Genomic DNA, 18,278 nt, shown 5'->3' with positions numbered 1-18,278 from the left:
TATTATTATTAATAATAATAATAATAATATTCCTAGTATAATAATACGGTAATAGCAAGTAGTCAGAGGCGTATCCAGATTTTAAAGGAAAGATAGGCGAGAATGCTAATAATATCACGTTACCGTAAATGCTCGAATAAGCGCCTCGGCGCTTATAACATTTTTGGAAGCTTCAGTGCGGTGCTTATTAAAAGAATATTGGCGTGGCGCTTTCCATTGTTCCTATGTTACCTGTCTCACGTATTCCCATTAGTTCGGTAGTCCTATCATCTATATCATCGTAAATAAACGTTTATAAAGATATGCTTGTGTCTTCATTTGAGTGTTTTCCCCGCCGCTTGTGCGTGTCAATAACGCGCCACGTACAAACTCATCTTCTCCCTTTCTTAAAGGACGTTTCTCTAGAAGTCTTTATTCACGTTTAAGTCTGCGAGTGCCATTTCCGGCCATCTAGAGGTGCAATAATCATACATTTTCTTACGTGTTATAGACCCCCCAGTGGTGGATTCAAGGGGGGGGGGGCGATCCGACCCGGGCGGGCCTCCATGAATTTTTGAAAGTAGTAAAGAAAATGGAGAAAAAACATATAGTAGTTCATAATCAAATTTAGTCTCAGAGCTCCATTTCCGGCTGCCATAATCATAAATTTTCTTTTCCTAAACTCAGACCATGGCGGGGTCGCGGCCGGCTGAGGTGGGTGGACCCGGGCGTCTATATCTGTGAAAGTCCCTCACTGGACACCTCCCCTCCCACTATTTCGAATTTCTGAATCCTAAACGGCCCTCATATATTGAAGTCCCTCCCTGGCCCGTGGTAGGTGGACGTATTCGCTTCAAAACAACAACAAAGGGATTTATTTCTTTCCCTACCCTATTCCCAATCAGATCAGTATAGGCTTATTTTATGAATTCTCAATTTTATATATTTTTGACGTCTACCCATCTCATCGACAAGGGAGACGAATTGCAAAATTAATTCTTGGGCCGTAGGCCCAAACCTGTACAGGGGAAAGGGGGCGTCCGGCGTCTATAGCCTTTTGTAAGTCGTAGCTATTTAATTTTAAGGAATACAATTATCATTTATTTCCACACTAGGCCTACATTTTTAAAATTCATTGGCGAATCCAGGAATTCGAAACTATAGAGGGGGCCCAGGGAAGGAATTTTACAAATGGAGACCAAGACCTCAGCCCCATCATGGTTGGGGCTGAGGTAAAACAAATTATGATTATGGCATCTCTAGTTGGCCGGAAATTGCACTCTCACATTAAAATTTGAATATAATTTTCTCTTTTATCCTGTTCTAATTGTGAAAAAAAGATGGGCCGGCTGGGACACTGAATCTGCCAAATTCTCCCAGTGATGATTTTGATGGAACATAGGCTACATCATAATTCTTTATAATAATAATTCTTTAGCTATAGAATCATCAAAAATAAACACTGCTATATTATGGGGGACTTTAATGTTGATCTTTTGAAGTTTCACAAACATAATCCAACCAATAGTTATCTTCAAGCATTGGAACAATCTCCCATCCAACATTGTTGAAGCAACTACTGTAACTATATTTAAAAAGCGACTGGACCAACATTGGTAGACTGTGTTCCAGTCCCTAAACTTTGTCTTAATCAGTAAAAAAGCTGGAAATCGATTTTGGCACCAATGGCGTTCCATTATTACCTATTTGCTTGGCGTTTCATAGTATACTTTTTCTTGGTGGATTTACTCTGTGCGGCTGTTGTACCGTTAAAAAAAGCCGACGGGAACCAATGAAGAGGGTAAAATACATGGTGGCAGCATAGACTTTCTAGTTTTTTTACTAGGCACATCATCAACAAAACTGTAAACTGTGTTTATAAAGTTTGTCTGTAAAATATTGCAATAAACTGTATCTCGCACTAGGTTACGCTCTACCTGTCTTTTCTTATTATATGTAGGTAGGTGCTTATTAGATACTTTTCTAATACCTTATATTATTATAACTTAGGCCTAGACCTAGCCTACTAGCCTACCTGGGGCCGGGCCAGACCGGCAAAGCCAGTGGTGTAGGCCTAGGCTAGGCTTAGGCCAGAGCTAGGACATTTAGGCCTAGCCTAGGCCTTCGGGGGCTAGGATACACGAACGGTCAAGTGTAGGGCCGCCTAGCCTAAAGGCCTGGTTTTGCCAAATCTTAATTGAGAGTATATGTTACCCTGTGTGTAATGAGTCTTATATTCAATAATGGGTACAGAATACAATTATAATAAATTTAGGCCTAGGGCCTAGGCCTAGGGGCCTAGTAACACAATACAATGAAGATGCATGCACTTCTTTATAAACGTTTATTTACGATGAGGTAGGAACTATGATAGGCCTACCGAACTTCAGGAATAAGTGAAATAGTAACACGGGCACAGGCAAAAATTTGAGTTTCAAATAAAAAAAGAAATTTTTATTTTTGGCCAATTAGTGCACCTGCTGCCACGAAAAAATGGAAATTTCAGGAAATAGAAGTTTTAAAAATTTTTTTATTACACACGCCACTGCCTTGAAATCTTCTAAAAATAAGATAAATATATTTCTTCCTAATTATATCAATTTAAGGCATTTAAACATACCATTACTACACGGTTTACATTCACCAATAAAATTTTATTTTTATTTTGTCCTCCATCTGGGTGTTTTTTTGCAGGACTATTTGCTAAATGAGAAAATTAAATTGTATTTTTATTTTTTTCCACCCTCGTCTGATGATCTATAAAAAAATAGTTCGTGAAACAAGGTATAAAAAATGTTTCCCCTTTAATAAAAAAAAAAAATGGAAAAGTAAGACGAAGAAAAAAAAACTAGTCAGGGCTTAAAACAAAAAACTAATTTCACCTGTAGGAATCCATATACACTTGGTATTCCAGGTGTCATGAGGACTGTGGCTCTAGAGTTTATTAACTAAAAAAATTCAGTAAAAATAATTTAATTAATTTTGTTTTTTAGAATTGATTCCTGATGTAAGTGTTCGTTTACATAACAACCAGCCTCTGAAGATCATGTCCTCAAAGACAGTTGTCTGCCCGCACTGTGGGGGAACCGATGTGGATGTTGATCAAGCACGTGGTAATGCAGTCTGTGAAACTTGTGGTTCTGTTTTAGAGGATAACATTATTGTGTCTGAAGTGAATTTTGCAGAGAACAGTCTTGGTGGGACATCTGTGATTGGACAGTTTGTGTCCTCAGAAGGTAAGCAGGGGTGATTTAGGGAGGGGGACATACCCCTTGCCACTGCCATCTTTTTTATTTATTTTTTTATTTTTTGGCTTTGATGAGGAGCTCTAAGAGTACTCAGCTGATTGGTTATATTAAGATCTTTTTTGGTCATGGGTTAATAGGTCTTTCTTGTATGAACGGCCGTTAGGGCGAATATGCTCTACTGCCTCTATTATACTGCCCTCATTGGAACTTTCGAAATTGCAAGACCTTGTTGTAAATCTGTACTGGTGCATAGAGAGAGCTGTATTATGTGCCTTATAAATCCATTGATTGATTGGTTGAAATACTGTACTAAATGTTACAATATTTCAGCAAATACTAAACATGAATCATACTATTATATATTATTGGATACTTATTTATGAATTTTTATCTGTATAATTATATTACATCAGGTCTATGAAATTTGTGTCTCCTTCTTGATCCGCCCCTGGGTAAGAAATTTTGGTAATGGTAACGTTTTTTCTGCAATCAAGATCACAGAGGCCCCAAGTGCTCTTCAAGTCTCAGGAGTCTCCCGGAAATCTGGATGGCTTCCCGCACTCTCGCAAGCAAGCAAAAATCTCCTGGAAAATAACCCATCTCCTACAAATTCATAATATTTGCATGTTTTTACTGTACTGTACAATCAATTGTCTCGCAGAATTCAGTCCTGATGGGTATCACCATACACTGTGAAATAAAATTCAGTGTGTTAAAAAAGCTCATTCAACCAGATATCCCTGACCTCGAGGTGGGGAACCAAACCATTTATGCTGCACCAAACCATTTCTACGATGTAATGTCAATCTAAACTGAATGCCTTTTTTTCTTTTATTGCAGGTGGAAAATCATATACTCTAGGGGGCAGTTTTCATCATGGATTTGGAAAAGAATCAAGAGCAATCACTTTGCAGAATGGCAAGTATTAGATAGAATGTATTTATTTATTTATTAAGAAACAAGACTCATTTTAATATTTATTTGATCAATTAATGAATGAATGAATCAATCAATCAATCAATCATTCTTTCATTTTATGTATTAACTTGTTTATTTATATAATTTTATTTAAACAATCCATTCATTCATCCACTCATTTATCCATCATTCATTCATTTTTTTCATTGCTTGGTTAATTTATCAATAGTTCAGTCATTAATTTATTCATGTTGTTTATTCATTTGATAATTATTCATTCAAATTATTTATTTATGTTATTTTTATAATATTTATTTAGTCATTCAGTATTAATTATTCATTTGTATTCATTATTTATGTAATTTCAAATACTCTACATAATTACATTTACTGTATAATATATTCTTTGCAAATAAAGACCCTAATGGTGGTTAATCAATTCATAGTGATACCTCGAAGAGACAACAAGTAAAAAAAAAATCATATTTTTCCAATTTTTTTTTCTTTTCAATTTTTATTATTTATACCAAACTGTACATTTTCACCAAATTGTTAATGGGTAAAACTCATTATTTATGTAATTATTAAATTATGTAAACTAATTAGCCAGACCACACAAATCAAGGAAAATGGATTTTGCATTTTCATGTACAGGCTAATAGTCTCCTGAGTGTTCTCAGAGGATGCACTTGCGGTTTAGCAAGCGTCGTGATCAGCTATTTAAAAGTCTAGCTGTATTTTAGTGCTAGAGAAAAGATCAAATTGCTTAAACTTTCCTAGGCATGGCAGTACATTTCTTGTAGTTCAACTTGGAGTAGGCCTTTAAACATGTATTAAATGTGGAACTATTAATAAAAACAATGGTTAAAAAATAATGGTTTAACCAGGATAACCTTAGTTTGTAGGCCTACAATCACCCTCGACTGCAATGGAAAAAACTATTAACTAAAAAGCAGTTTGTGTCAACTGAGCGCGTACAGTGTGTAACATGAGATCTGCCTTTTCACAAAAATACAACAAACCTCTCTGTGCGTGTAAACAACCTATACCGAGTTTATTTCCGAGTTTTTTTTAAAATTTGAATTAGTCAATGCTTTAGTATTTTCAGATTTTGATACCTTGATGGCAAACTGTAAGGTTTTATAAAGTAGGCTGCTACAAATTTTCTGGAAACGTTCTAGTCGAAATTTACTTTGGCAAGCCAATGTTCTAATTCTATGTTTTAGGTTTTTGTGTTTTTACCATATATACTGTACGTTGTCATTAATTTAGCATTTTCTTTTCAGGCAAAAGAAAAATTCAACAACTTGGAGGTCAACTGAAACTTAATACGCATTGTATTGACACTGCTTACAATTTTTTTAAAATGGCAGTCTCCAAGAAACTTACCAGAGGTCGTAAAACAACGCATATTGTTGCCGCCTGCCTCTACCTTGTTTGCCGTACAGAAGGAACACCACGTATCCTTTAACAATATCGGTGTTGTCTGGATAAAATTCTGCAGCCCTATTGTTCAATTCACAATGTGGCACTCGACTCATGGTGAGTTGAGTGCCCGAGCAGTCAGGCAGGGGTGCCACTAGCTACAGCCTTAACATCGGCGCTGGTTCTAGCCGCTCCTCGTGTTTGGTTCAGTTGGTAGAACCAAGTCTTCTCAGAAAAGGACTTAAAATGGGGATCCAGTGTATACATCTGGCTCGAGTGCACTTTAAAGAACCCATTGCATCTTTCGGAAAAGTAGGGGGTTACCCCGATGTTATGGTTCATTTCAGCCCCTGTTGTTGTGGAATGATGCGAACATGTAGCTACCATGAAGAGCCACTTTACGGCTGCTAGGTAGTCACAGACCACGCCCAAATGCAATTCAGCACAATGACGCTGCATGTACGGGTTAATTCTCCTACCCTCTACCCCTCATCTACACAAGTTAATTTGAACAACAATTAAATGTTACATTCACCTAGGTGCATTTTAATGATTCATGGTATGAAACAAATTTATATTCTATCAATTTGAAAAAAACTGAAAATCTCCTGGAAATGTTTGAAATTTGATTTCTGCTGAACTTTTAAAAGTATGACATGTGTATACAGTGGTGTATTTTGGGGATGTGCATTTCAGGCCGACAAGCAAATCTTAGTTCCACCACCATTGATTTGATGATAGAGTAGAGCATTGTCCAACTTTTAACATGGAAAATTAATTTGTTAACATAATATGTCTAAAGCTTGCTGCATACAAGCTATTTGCTTACACTAAGTCATTCGGGGTACTTAGCCCAAGCACAGAGCTCTCGTGTGTGGTGGTCTTTCAAACAACTTTTAGCATTCGTTGCATCAAGCCAAACATCAATCATTTTGATAATTTCAACCACGAATGGCAATGTCTTACCATGTGCAGATATGTGTATGTTTGTCCTGTGAAAGGTATTGTCACCTATTAATAGGACAGTGATGTAGATTATTCACCTTTGGCAATTTGGCAAATGTGTGTGTCTAATACATAAAAAAAAAAAATGAGGGAAAAAATAGTATATCTGTAACTGCATATAGAAACTTGTTACCTTAACTGCACATTTTTTTTCAGATATGCTGCTCGATTTCAGTGATCTGTTACAGGTAAGTTGTAACCATAGCGATAAACTTGCATTTCTGTACTTGTTTAAAAACTAATTTAATTTTACTAGTTGATTATATATATTGCGTGTATGTAAAGACAAAATATTGGGAAATAATTTATAGTTGAGCATTTATCAAAATTCCAGGTCCAGGAGATTTATCAAAAAAAAAAAAATTCAAACCAAATGATTTTTCATTTACAAGATAAACTTGTTAAGAGCACTGAAAACTAATACTCCACATTCAATGGCGACACCTTTTGGTTCAGACCCCTCTTCCGTCTTTTTAGACTCCTTGTTTTACCCTTTGTTGGGCCCCTTGTCAGCAAATTCCTAGTGCCTTGGAAGAATAAGAATCTTAATCACCAAGCTTCAGCTCATTTTTTTTTATTTTACTATATTATGTGTGGCAAAGACAAGCCAAACCAGTTACTCGTCGCAAAAATCAATTTTTAGTTATTATTACACGGTTAAACAGAGAAAATGAGAGCTATAAAATGGTAAAAAAAAATCATTAAAAAATCCAACATTTTGTTATGAAGTTACAATAATTTAAACATACAGCTGTTAAAAGAAAAATCAGCCTTTAATGTTTATGATTTTTTGCATTTCTCAGACAGAAACCACCACCAGATCTTTAACATTGAAAATGGGGAAAATAACAGCATATCATGATATATAGATATAAAGATTAGTTTAGTGTAATAAAAAAGATTTCAATAGTTTTGAGATTCCAACATGTTTTGGCCATTATATCTGAAACAGGATTTGCAAAGGGTGATTGGTTTGGCTTGGCTTTGCCACATATAAAGATTGAATATTTTGAAATTTAAATTTAACCAGAAAAAAAATTGGTATACTAATATACGTCTTGGCCTTAAATGTACAAAGTTGTTGCTGTGATGTTATTTAAAAAAAATTAATTATCATTTCTTTTAATGGTATTACAACCCAAGTCAGTATACTAAGTTGTCTCGTGGCCCAGTTTGTAGAGTTGGTGGCCATTGATTAGAGGGTATTGGTTTCAAATCCTGCTAGAAACAATACATTTTTTTTTTTTTTAAAGCATAATTGCCTTTGTATATGATAATTTTGAACCTGTTATTTTTCTGGAACAGGTAAATGTCTACACCCTGGGTAAAGTGTACCTGAAGCTATCCCAGGAACTTCACATCAATGTTGCTGCCATCGGTGAGTTTTGTCTCTAATTTAACATTCTGAATTGCCAATACAAATTCTATGTTCCTTGTTCCGATTTAACATAGCGTAAACATATCCACTCATAAAGTAGCATATTAAATTTATAATTTATACAGTAGCTTGATAAGTGGCCTGCTGTGGTGAAGAAATGCAGTGGCAGATCCAGTAATTTGAAATAGAAGGGGCCCAGGGTTTTTCAAACATTTTCAATGGGGGATAAGCTTTTGGTGGGATGTGCACCACCCACGCATCTCCTAGACATGCCACTGGATACAGTATGCGCCACTGAACAGTTCAGTATTCCCCTTTAAAAAGTATCTGAACAACTCCATTCCTTCTAAGCGTCTTATGCCTGGCACTCTCTGTGCCCGACGCGATTCTATGAGGAAGGCAACACGTTCGACGCGTGCGCAACAGATCGTTTTTTATGATAATCTGTTCAGGCTGGGTTCACACTGTGCCACCGGCTTCACGTAGTCTAGCGCTCACAAAGTGGAGTTGAATTTGTTGTGATTTGTCGTCAGTTTGAGGTCTGTAAGTTGCCTGCCATTAATTGTTTTTTTTTCACTTTCCTGTGTGTCAATTTTAAATGGTTGTAACACAGAAATGTGGACTGGGAACCTTTGCAGGGAAGTGTCACTCTCAGTATAACCTGACAGTCACTGAGGTGACCCTTTGCAACAACAGTCCGGTTATATTCGCTGTCATTCTTTGGGCATCGAGTCAATAGTTTCCTGCCCCTTTCTTACATGACTAATTGCTTGTCAGGATTAACATTATGTTTACCAATAAGCCATCTTGTAGTTTCACTTGCACATATGCATTTCAAATGTAAAGAAATATAAACAACAGTGAACACAATTTGTTACAAATCAGATACAATTGCACACAGAATGAACATTATCTCCATTAATTTCATACATTCGCACAGTTAGGCTACTAGATTATTTGTGTCTTGATTTTTGAGTGTTTATATTTTGACCTTTGACACTTAAAAATTATGAAACAGCCTATTCATGAATAATATCAATACATAAAGAAAAGGCAGTTCTTATAAACCTATGTTGACTGCTGGATCCATTTATATTTAATAATGTTTATTACAAGCACACATATCAAAACCACTCTGAAAGAGGATCTGGTCAAAATAAAATAATTAAAATCACACTTGACAGAAAGTTAGACTAATTCTTACAATCATGGGTGATTTCATTCCATTAAACTTGTCATTGCGAATACATTTTTCACGATCTACGTATATAATAACTTAAAATTCTATATTTTTTGCATTTAAAATTACTAGCAGCAGAAATTAAATAATGACTTAATGCATGTAAAAATGACTTTTTACAGATAAAATTTTTTTTTTGTTGCAAAATTTGCATGCAAATTGGCATTTAATGCTGGTCTAAAGTAGTGCATGGATCTACTGTATTTCCTAAAATAATTATATTAACTCACAATTCCACATTAAAATAAACACCAAGTATTACATTACTGAACGATAACAGATCTACTGTACCCTCTTTCCATCCATCAAATTAGCACCATGTTTCGCATTATTCCATAGAAAATCAACCTGTTTTCCCCAAAAAATATTATGGGAGGCATTGCCCTACTGTAATATGTTCATAAAATATTATATACAGTGTACAGAAAATATAGAAATAATTTCAAAGGCATATTAAAATTACAAATACAGTTACAATAAAAGGTTATTAATTGCCTTTGAGCACAGGTAAAATTATATAATTTACATTACATTTAGTAATTACTGTAGTAAATTTAAAAACTTATAAATAATAATAATAATAATAATAATGATCACTCAATGAAAAAAGTCTTAACTGCCTTTTGATTTAAATTTCATAATTTACGTTTAGTTACCATCTTAGCAGGAATATACTAACTGGTAAAAACTATTTTTACTATTATGTCCTGTAATGTACACTAGGACCTGAGGTTAAGTGTGCTGTTTCTATGTTCACTGTACTGTATTTTACTTTTGTTACTGTATATGTTTTATTTGTTATGAAGGACCTCTTTGAGTCAGCCTTGCAAAAAAAAAAAAAAAAAAATTGTTGTAAATTGTTGTACCTGCATTTACAGTTATACTATTTGCGAAGTACATGGGAGAAAGATGGATTATGCCAACTAAAAAAATATTACAACAGTTAATGAGAAAGCTGCTGCTTTTAATTTATAATGCATCAATGCTGTTGATTTCTACATTTATTTTACAAGACTATAAAATACTTAAGGCAGTTTAAGCATGTTGACTGCCAACTATAAATGTAATCCTATTACATGGCATTGCTGCATGTGCTACTGTCAGCTTGTAAAGGTGCATTCACACCAAATCCAAATTTTTGGATCGGAAATCATACCGAAGTGATCACAAAAATCGGATCAGTATGTAAGAATAGGAACGCTGGCATTCAGCGCATCGGAAGCGCAGTCCAAACTTAGGTTCGGATCTGATGTGAATGCAGCTTAAACCTGCTTTATTTACAGTAATGTAATATGCTGGCCTCCCCTCAGTTCACCAAGTACTTCATACAGCTCTGTACACAATATCAGTGTCTGTGATTTGCATGTTATTTGGGTGTGATATGGCATCATCATGCCCATATATGGGGTGTGATATGCCATCATCTGGCCTGCCCATATATGGGGTGTGATATGGCATCATCTGGTCTGCCCATATATGGGGCTTGCCATCAGTGACGAAATGAAAATTGTTTTTTTTTTTTTTTTTTAATATACAGTTAAACTTGCCTACGTCGAATCCAAAATGACATTGAAAATTTGTTTGACTTAGATAAAATTTAACTTACAGATTATTAATTAATGGAAAACACAAAAATTTGCCATGTAAATAACATCGACGTTGACTTAGGCAAGTTTAAATTTTGTATTCTTATTTAAAATGAAGGGTCATTTACTGGAATTTACTTACTATTGCCAAAGTTATGAGTAAAAGTATTATGGCTTTTCTGTACAATACTGCCACAATCTTATGCTAATTACTCAGTTTAAAAATTAGCAACAGTACACTGGTTTTGGGATGGCAAGCCCCCACGGATGTGATATATACTGTATATGGGAAAATCAGATTGCAGAATCATTGTGTACAGAGCTATTAAAAGATTTTTCTTGTCTTTACATATTCCTTCAAGGAAGTTTGTCTGCACAGAATGACAATTAACTCATCTTGGAATGACTTATGGGGACAGAATCAAATCATTCCTTGTGTCACAGAAAATGTTAAGATCTCAGCTAGGCTGATATTTACTTCACAATAATTACCACACTAATTGTAACTACTGTAAATATTAAAATTGTTTGCACATTAGAATTAAAATTGATCATGCATAGAAAATGATCTCCGGTAGCTGCCCCCCTTGTACACCAGTACCGTTAGTGCTCTCCGACGAGCACTGAAATGTAAAAGTTGCACAGCCGCATGCCACATCGGTGAGACCTTCTTGTCCAAAGAAGCTAAGCTCGGTGCCATCAAGAATCGCATTGGCTGTATAGGTAATACGAGGCTCTACCTGAATGGGATGCTCAAACATAATTGGGAAAGTTTTATTGGAACCGTCGGATACAAATCTTGTGTTCATTGAACTTAATGTTTTCTTGTTACGCTTTAATTCAATACGTACTGCATAGCATGCTCCATTAGTGCTAGAGCCGTAAAGACCAAACCCCGCTATAAAAATACGTCTGTCAACTGAGAACTGAATACTGTCGCATCTACCACGGTACCGCCATTGATTACTACGATAGGCAGAAGACTGAAATCTATGAACGGAGCAGGTCTGTAAACCCTTACGTGATGTCACCGGAAACTCTAGATTTGGTTTTTTGTCAGCCGTAAAATACAAGAAAACATCATTCGTCTCTTTTAATGTTAAAATCTGATGGTTGGCTATTTCGTTAGCAAAAGACCTTACTAACATGGTCGGGATGCGGATCAGATATATAGCTTTACCGAGTACCTTCCTCAAGTTAGGTGGCGTGGCGATCAGCTCCTGACGTTTACACTCAGCTTTTGCCCAACGAACCGCTGCATGAAATAGAGCAACCTCTTTTACATTGAGTGTTTCTCGCGAAAGAATACATTGAAGAGTTTTAAAATCTATGTCCACGAAACTGTCTGCCCGAAGAGCGACCTCGGTCTGAGCGTCGATAACTTCCCAGCATTGTTGCATAAGCTGTTCTTCATCAAAAAGATGACTCTGGCTTAACAGGAAACAGGCATTTCGGGCAGTGAGGTTTGTCTCAAGGAAATTCACACACTCGGTCGCTAAATGAGGTAGGAAGTATTTCTTAGCTGCATATAGAGTAGACAAGACATTGTCTGCGTTAACATCAACCTCATCACAATACAGGTATCTGCCAAAAAATTTAAAAAAATGCATTTTTTGATTGAAGAATAAAAGAATGATTAGTGTATTAGATTGAGAATAACAGAATGAATAGTGTATTAAATTGAAGAATAAAAGAATGATTAGTGTATTAGATTAAAGAATAACAGAATGATTTTATTAATTTCAGTGCAAGTGCAGTGCCTTTAGGATTGTAAATTTATTTTCTCCTCAGGTTATGAGAAGACTTTTTGAAACAACTAAATTTTATTGGAGTGGATTTGTAGCTTTATGGTTAAGATGTTTCCATGACATCCTAGAGGCCTGGTCAACTAAAAATAATTCCACTCCCTAAGACAAGATTTTTTATACCTTGTTTGGCGGTTCCTATTTTTAAGAGATCTTCAGAGAATGGAAAAAATGATCTTATTTAGCAAACTGGTTTTAACAAAAGCATAAACAATTTATTCTTATTCAAATAATTATCGGTGGTCGTCTGTTTGCAAAACAAAGGTATACATTCCTATATTATTATTATTCATTATTATAAATTTTAACGTTCAGTGTAAGTATGGTCTATAATTTTTATGTACTGAACTGTAGTAAAAAGGAGTAATGACCAGAAACATAATACAGTAAGGTTTGCCTCCAATGAAGGACCATTTTGGGACTAGCAGCTTTGGTATACTGTAATATGAAAGACATTTGTTAATTTGGGACCACAGAAATGTGGTCTTTAATTGGTGGTGGTAGTTTTAATTGGCGGAGCCTTTAATTAGAGGGAGACCTTTAATTTAATATTATGTTAAAGTATCTTGTAGAAAGTTGCATACCTCAACATAGCATAAAATGCCACCGGTTCTACATCAGGAATTACAATTTCTGACGTATTCTCCGTAAGTTCACCATAAAACATGGCATAAAAAACTGAGCTTCCGGTGCACAACACATACTTATGGGCTGGAATTCTGTATGCCTGGTTCTTTGGGCCCACTAGGAACATAACATCACTCATCAATTTGTTATCATACATCAAGGAATTTCTGCCCCGTACACTGGTGGTGCTAGCCTGCCAGTTCACCCCAGCAACAACTTTTACAGGAGGGGGAAGTTTTTTAGCCGGCTTGCTTTTGGATATTGCATCCTTCTGTTGTGCCGGTTCTGTGACGTCTTCCATCGGTTCTTGAATCACATGTTGCTGAAACTCCTGGACGTACACGACGGGTGAATTGTCTGCTCCGCCGGAGGGTGGCATTTGCTCCATTTTTATCATTTGGTAGCTTGATGACTATGACTCTGGAAATAAAGATAAAACTAAGGTTGATGTTTGAATTTCTGTTTGTATTCATGATACCCATCAATAAGTACAGCAGCTCATTTTACAAAAAACGAAAGTATTTTACCCATTCTTTTCTATTATTCATATTAACAATTTGAAGAATTTAATTTTTTTTTGTACTGTAAAGTGTAACAGAAACAAAATAATATGGTACTGGTAGGGACTGTAGAGGTGCAGGCTACTGTTCAATAAGTTTAAGCCTAGTCGTGAATGTTACTACTAGAAAGCTGTAGAAAATTACATCTATTCTAGGCCTACCCTGGCCTCACTACCAACCTGAAATTTTAATCAACTTTTGTGAGCTTTACTCCTTCACGCAACGATCAGCTTGAGCATTCATTTAACGCTTATGCTATAATAAGCCCGGCCTACTTGGGAGAGTTTACTTAGAGTTAAATATTACGGAAACTGATAATAAAAGGAAGGATGTTTAGTTATTCCTTAAATCCGGTTGTGTAGGCTAGTCTATGTTGTGTGGTTTATTTGATTGACAGTGATAGACTCCGTATTATTATTGTCTAGCCTAGCTACTCTAAAAAAAAGGTAGATTATAGCCTGCGAAATCAGTTGATCGACAAAAAAACGTACAGTATATATGCACTCGACCAAAACTTCCTAAGCCTCTACCACCCACAACGGCCAATCGCTGGCCTACGATGCTGTGGCCTCATCTCGGCGCAGCCAACATAATGTGCATACAGTACTAATGTTCTCCCGTTGTTCCTTGTTGAAGTTTGGGCCTTGGAATTGTTGCGGTTTTAAAACCAATATTGTGTTGTTTTAACTAACCTTATTGTGTGTAGAAGCTAAAATTATTGTAGACCATTAATTACTTGAACAAATGTGTTATCAGCTTCGTGAATGCTTTACGAGAAAAAGAACAATTTCGGGATTATTTAGATTAAAAACTATCGCCAAAAAACGCCATGTTTATTTATACTGTACTTCCGATATCGTTTTCGCTTTTCATATCGCGATCGCGTCGACGCAAAGCAGATGATGCACTCTGGTTCCCGAAGGTCTTCCACAAACTAAAATACTGACTCGTGTGAATATTAATTACAGGATGATTATAATTATAGTTAATATGATTTTTATTTAAGACAGACATTATAAGCATTGTTTATTTACTTTTTACTTTTGTATAGATATTTATACAATGCCTTTATCATGGGGTTAATGAACTCATTTTTAAACACTTAAGGATAAATATGGAGGGAAAAAAATATGAATCTATCGATTTAGTTTATGTTTGATTATGTTGATGCTACTGTTTCTACAGTATTGATTGTATTGAAAGCAATGGCGTAGGCTGGGGTTAAGGTTGCAGACACCCTCCTTCCCCCTATGACGGCAATTTAGTTTCACTAAGTGGGTTATACTACAAAATATGACCATTAAATTTTCATTGGAGCCCGGCGATTTAGTTTCACATTCTGAATTTTCACAACCCAAGCCTTTTCCCACCACCCCAGACCAAAGCAAGCTGCCCCCCCCCCAAGTCTTCCCCTGGTTATAACAATACTGTAATATACTCATTGAACAGAATTCCACAATCCTGGATTTTTTTTTTTTTTTTTCCAGATCCATGTCTCTATATAGCAAGATTTGCGCACAAGTTAGAATTTGGTGAGAAGACCCATGATGTTTCCATGACAGCCTTACGCCTTGTATCTAGAATGAAGAGAGATTGGATGCATACAGGGAGGAGACCCTCTGGTCTTTGTGGGGCAGGTTAGTGCGTTTATGTTAATTCATCCTGCAAGGGGTCGTTAATGTCCATATACGCAGGTTAGCATTTGTTCATTCAGACCAACACATCTAGGGTTTCCATGGACTTTAGCAGCTTTGGTCTCTAATTAGAAAGATTAAGGTAAAAGATGCGACCACAGAAAAATGGTCTTTAATTGGAGGTGGTTTTTAATTGTAGGGGTCTTTAATTTGACCTGTATAAAGAAACAGACATAGTATAGAAACATGTACAATGTTGGGATGATTAAGATGCTTGTGAATTAACAATTTGAAATGATGCTATTAATATTTGCTAATTTATACACAAAAATGTCTTGGTACACTAAAATCTGAAGAGTATTTTTTTTTTAACTTCTATTGTTGGGCTTTAAGCTAAAGCTTATTTTCCCGAGGGTATTGTCTTCTGGTGTACTGACCAAATCACTTCCCTTCTTGTCTGTGTATTTCTATGATGGTTATTAATGAGATTTCCATTTACATGCGGGACAGTGATACATTTCTTATATACAATACAGCTTGGCATTTTGATATTGTTGTGACAATACAGAGAATTTGATGGATATTTTGTAATTTTAAAAAATTGTGCTCTACCCTAGTAAAAAATCATTTTTAAGTTTAAAATGTAAAAAATTAGTTGATCACAAAAAAATTAATATCAGCTCTGCTGGAAGTGTGACCCAATTAAAATTTGTTAAAAAATAAAATTAATTAATTTTAAGTTATTTTATGCTTTTTGTTTTAGCACTCCTTGTGTCTGCACGCTTGCATGATTTTAACAGGACACAAAAAGAAATTATAAAGGTTGTTAAAGTGTGCGACGCAACTCTTCGTAAACGGTAAGGATTGGACGAAATTAATTTTATTTCAAATATATTAAATTTTATTTAAGTACTGTACATCTACTGAGAATTGTCAATAGATTAAACATACTGAGCCGAGTCTGGAAATTTGGAGAAAAGAAATTTGAGTAAACCATGCTTTGTGTGCAGCAGCTATACAAGCCATCGTAAGGCTCTATTACACTTTTAAATTTGATGTGACAAATGCAGGCGCGTACACACCCCAACCCCCAAATTACCAAAGGTCCACATTTTCTGAGGTAGAATACTCAAAAATCACTCCCCCCCCCCTCCCTAATTTGTAAAAATTATTTTAAAAAAGATAATAAGTTTATATTCAAATTTAAGTGAGTGTGCCATCTCCGGCCATCTAGAGGTGCAATAATTATAAATTTTCTTACATCAGCCCCAACCATGGTGGGCCTGAGGTGTTATGGACCCTCAATCTGTGAAAGTTCTTCCCTTTCCCCCTCTATATCTAATTCTTAGATCTACCACTGTCAGTGGGGGATTCAAGAAGCCCAGTTCCCCCCTCAATATTTCAAAATTTAAGAAAAATTCGGGAAACAAGAAAATGATATCCAAATTGTATGAGAGTACAATTTCCGGCCATTTGGAGGTGCCATAATCATAAATTTTCCTCCGTCTGTGAAAGTTCTTACTTGGGCCCTCTTCAAATTTCTAGATCCGCCACTGGAAACCATACATGCATCTTCAGAAATCGATTGAATAAGACCTCAAATTATCGAAAATTCCTGAGCTCGCCACCTCGATCTTGGCATGGTTCCCTCCCCCCCAGGAAGCCATTTTGGTCCACTCTCTCCAAATTCGCACCCACCCAATAATGATCCTGTGTAAGGGCCTGAAATGGATGTGATATGTCCATATTTGGGTGTAGTATGACATGATTATTCTCATTAAGCTCTGTCCATACTATCAAATTTTATGTGACAAATAAATGTGAAATGCCCATATTTTGGTGTAATAGGACATAATTATACCCATATTTGGGCACATCACACACATTTGTCACATCAAATTTTATAGTGTGGACAGTGTTTAAAGGTCCCATCACACAAATTTGTCACATAAAAATAATATTTGATAGTGTGGACAAAGCTTTAGACATTGTGTAATTTTAAATAATTCCAGATTAACCGAGTTTGAGGAAACACCGTCAGGAAAACTGACGATTGAAGAGTTCAACAGGATTGACCTCGAGGAGGAGCAGGATCCTCCCTCCTTCAGACAGGCTCGGAGGAAGGCAAAGTTACATCAGGTATTTAACGTCTGCAACCCACCTATATAGTTATTCCCCTTCCCCTACCCTCCTATGGTAGGTGTTGTAACCCTATCCCAACCTACTTAGTGTACAAAAGGTTTTCCCCTACTACAACCTGCTGTAGAGTTTGTGTTAATCTTCTACCCAATCAATTAATGGAGTCTACAGTCAATTGCGGCATATAAGTGTTGCGGTGATAAGACAGCGTATGTATTTATATTGTATAATGCGTGTATGGAACATTACACACTCACTCCATTACTGCAAACCAAATTTAGAATCAATCGCTTGGTCAGTGCCTTTTACTCGAGTCAAGTAGAATGGAATTGCTCAAACGGGGCCATTAAAGACCATATTGGTTATGAGACCACATATGTGTTAAATAACCAAGCACCAACCCAGGAGAGGCCTGGCCCAGCTATCGGAGGCCCATGGTAAAATTTGTGGTGGACAAAGCGGTGGGTGTGTGGACTCTGGCTAATATGTCGGGGAATGATGAACCATCTGTTGGGGAAAAGCTGGCACCACCCCTGCACCAACCTCTGCCCAAAACAGTACTATAGGTACTGTATCCTCCTCCCTTACCAATCTACCGTACAGTAGGTACTAACTCCCATCTCAACCCACCCACTGCAGGTATTTCCCCTATACTGTAATACCTTAACCGACTAACAGTAAGTATTTTTCAACTCTAACTCACCTGTTAAAAAATGTATTTCCCCATCCCAGTC

At 36.1% G+C, this 18,278-nt stretch overlaps 2 protein-coding genes across 5 annotated transcripts in view; one reads left to right on the top strand and one right to left on the bottom strand.

Annotated features, from left to right (window-relative positions):
* Positions 1-1,761: 1,761 nt before the first annotated feature.
* The window catches only part of LOC117108491 (transcription factor IIIB 90 kDa subunit-like), a 24,730-nt gene continuing 8,213 nt past the window's right edge, over positions 1,762-18,278 (top strand). Inside the window, exons 1-9 of one of the 2 annotated variants that reach the window (XM_033250509.1) lie at positions 1,762-1,935; positions 2,973-3,215; positions 4,068-4,145; positions 5,432-5,605; positions 6,732-6,763; positions 7,881-7,953; positions 15,259-15,408; positions 16,169-16,262; positions 17,418-17,544. In XM_033250509.1, the coding sequence (XP_033106400.1) occupies positions 3,026-3,215; positions 4,068-4,145; positions 5,432-5,605; positions 6,732-6,763; positions 7,881-7,953; positions 15,259-15,408; positions 16,169-16,262; positions 17,418-17,544 (918 nt within the window). In that variant the 5' untranslated portion in view covers positions 1,762-1,935; positions 2,973-3,025. Of the gene's footprint in view, positions 1,940-2,972; positions 3,216-4,067; positions 4,146-5,431; positions 5,606-6,731; positions 6,764-7,880; positions 7,954-15,258; positions 15,409-16,168; positions 16,263-17,417; positions 17,545-18,278 lie in introns of both variants that reach the window. The other variant, XM_033250508.1, reaches the window with a different exon arrangement.
* Positions 8,824-14,784, bottom strand: LOC117108492 (BTB/POZ domain-containing protein 6-like). 3 transcript variants are annotated; one of them, XM_033250510.1, is made up of 3 exons: positions 14,464-14,784; positions 13,169-13,631; positions 8,824-12,363 (listed from the first exon to the last, which is right to left on the bottom strand). In XM_033250510.1, the coding sequence occupies exons 2-3, from the start codon at positions 13,606-13,608 to the stop codon at positions 11,331-11,333; spliced, it is 1,473 nt and encodes a 490-aa protein (XP_033106401.1). In that variant the 5' UTR covers positions 13,609-13,631; positions 14,464-14,784; the 3' UTR covers positions 8,824-11,330. The 3 variants fall into 3 exon arrangements, with proteins under 3 accessions (XP_033106401.1, XP_033106403.1, XP_033106402.1); XM_033250512.1 differs by lacking the exon at positions 14,464-14,784 and adding an exon at positions 14,263-14,401; XM_033250511.1 differs by lacking the exon at positions 14,464-14,784 and adding an exon at positions 13,951-14,163.

Source organism: Anneissia japonica, unplaced genomic scaffold (genome assembly GCF_011630105.1).
Source record: "Anneissia japonica isolate Jap-2015-1 unplaced genomic scaffold, ASM1163010v1 scaffold3940_len624931_cov186, whole genome shotgun sequence".
NCBI classification, from domain to species: domain Eukaryota; kingdom Metazoa; phylum Echinodermata; class Crinoidea; order Comatulida; family Comatulidae; genus Anneissia; species Anneissia japonica.
The sequence above is the reverse complement of the archived record's forward strand: the minus strand, read 5'-3'. Positions and strand labels throughout refer to the sequence as shown.

Coding starts and splice junctions, on each gene's coding strand:
- LOC117108492 (XM_033250510.1), bottom strand. CDS start 13,608: ATGATAAAAATGGAGCAAATGCCACCCTCCGGCGGAGCAGACAATTCA. Junction 12,364..13,168: donor GCATTTTATGCTATGTTGAG/GTATGCAACTTT, acceptor ATTTTTTGGCAG/ATACCTGTATTGTGATGAGG.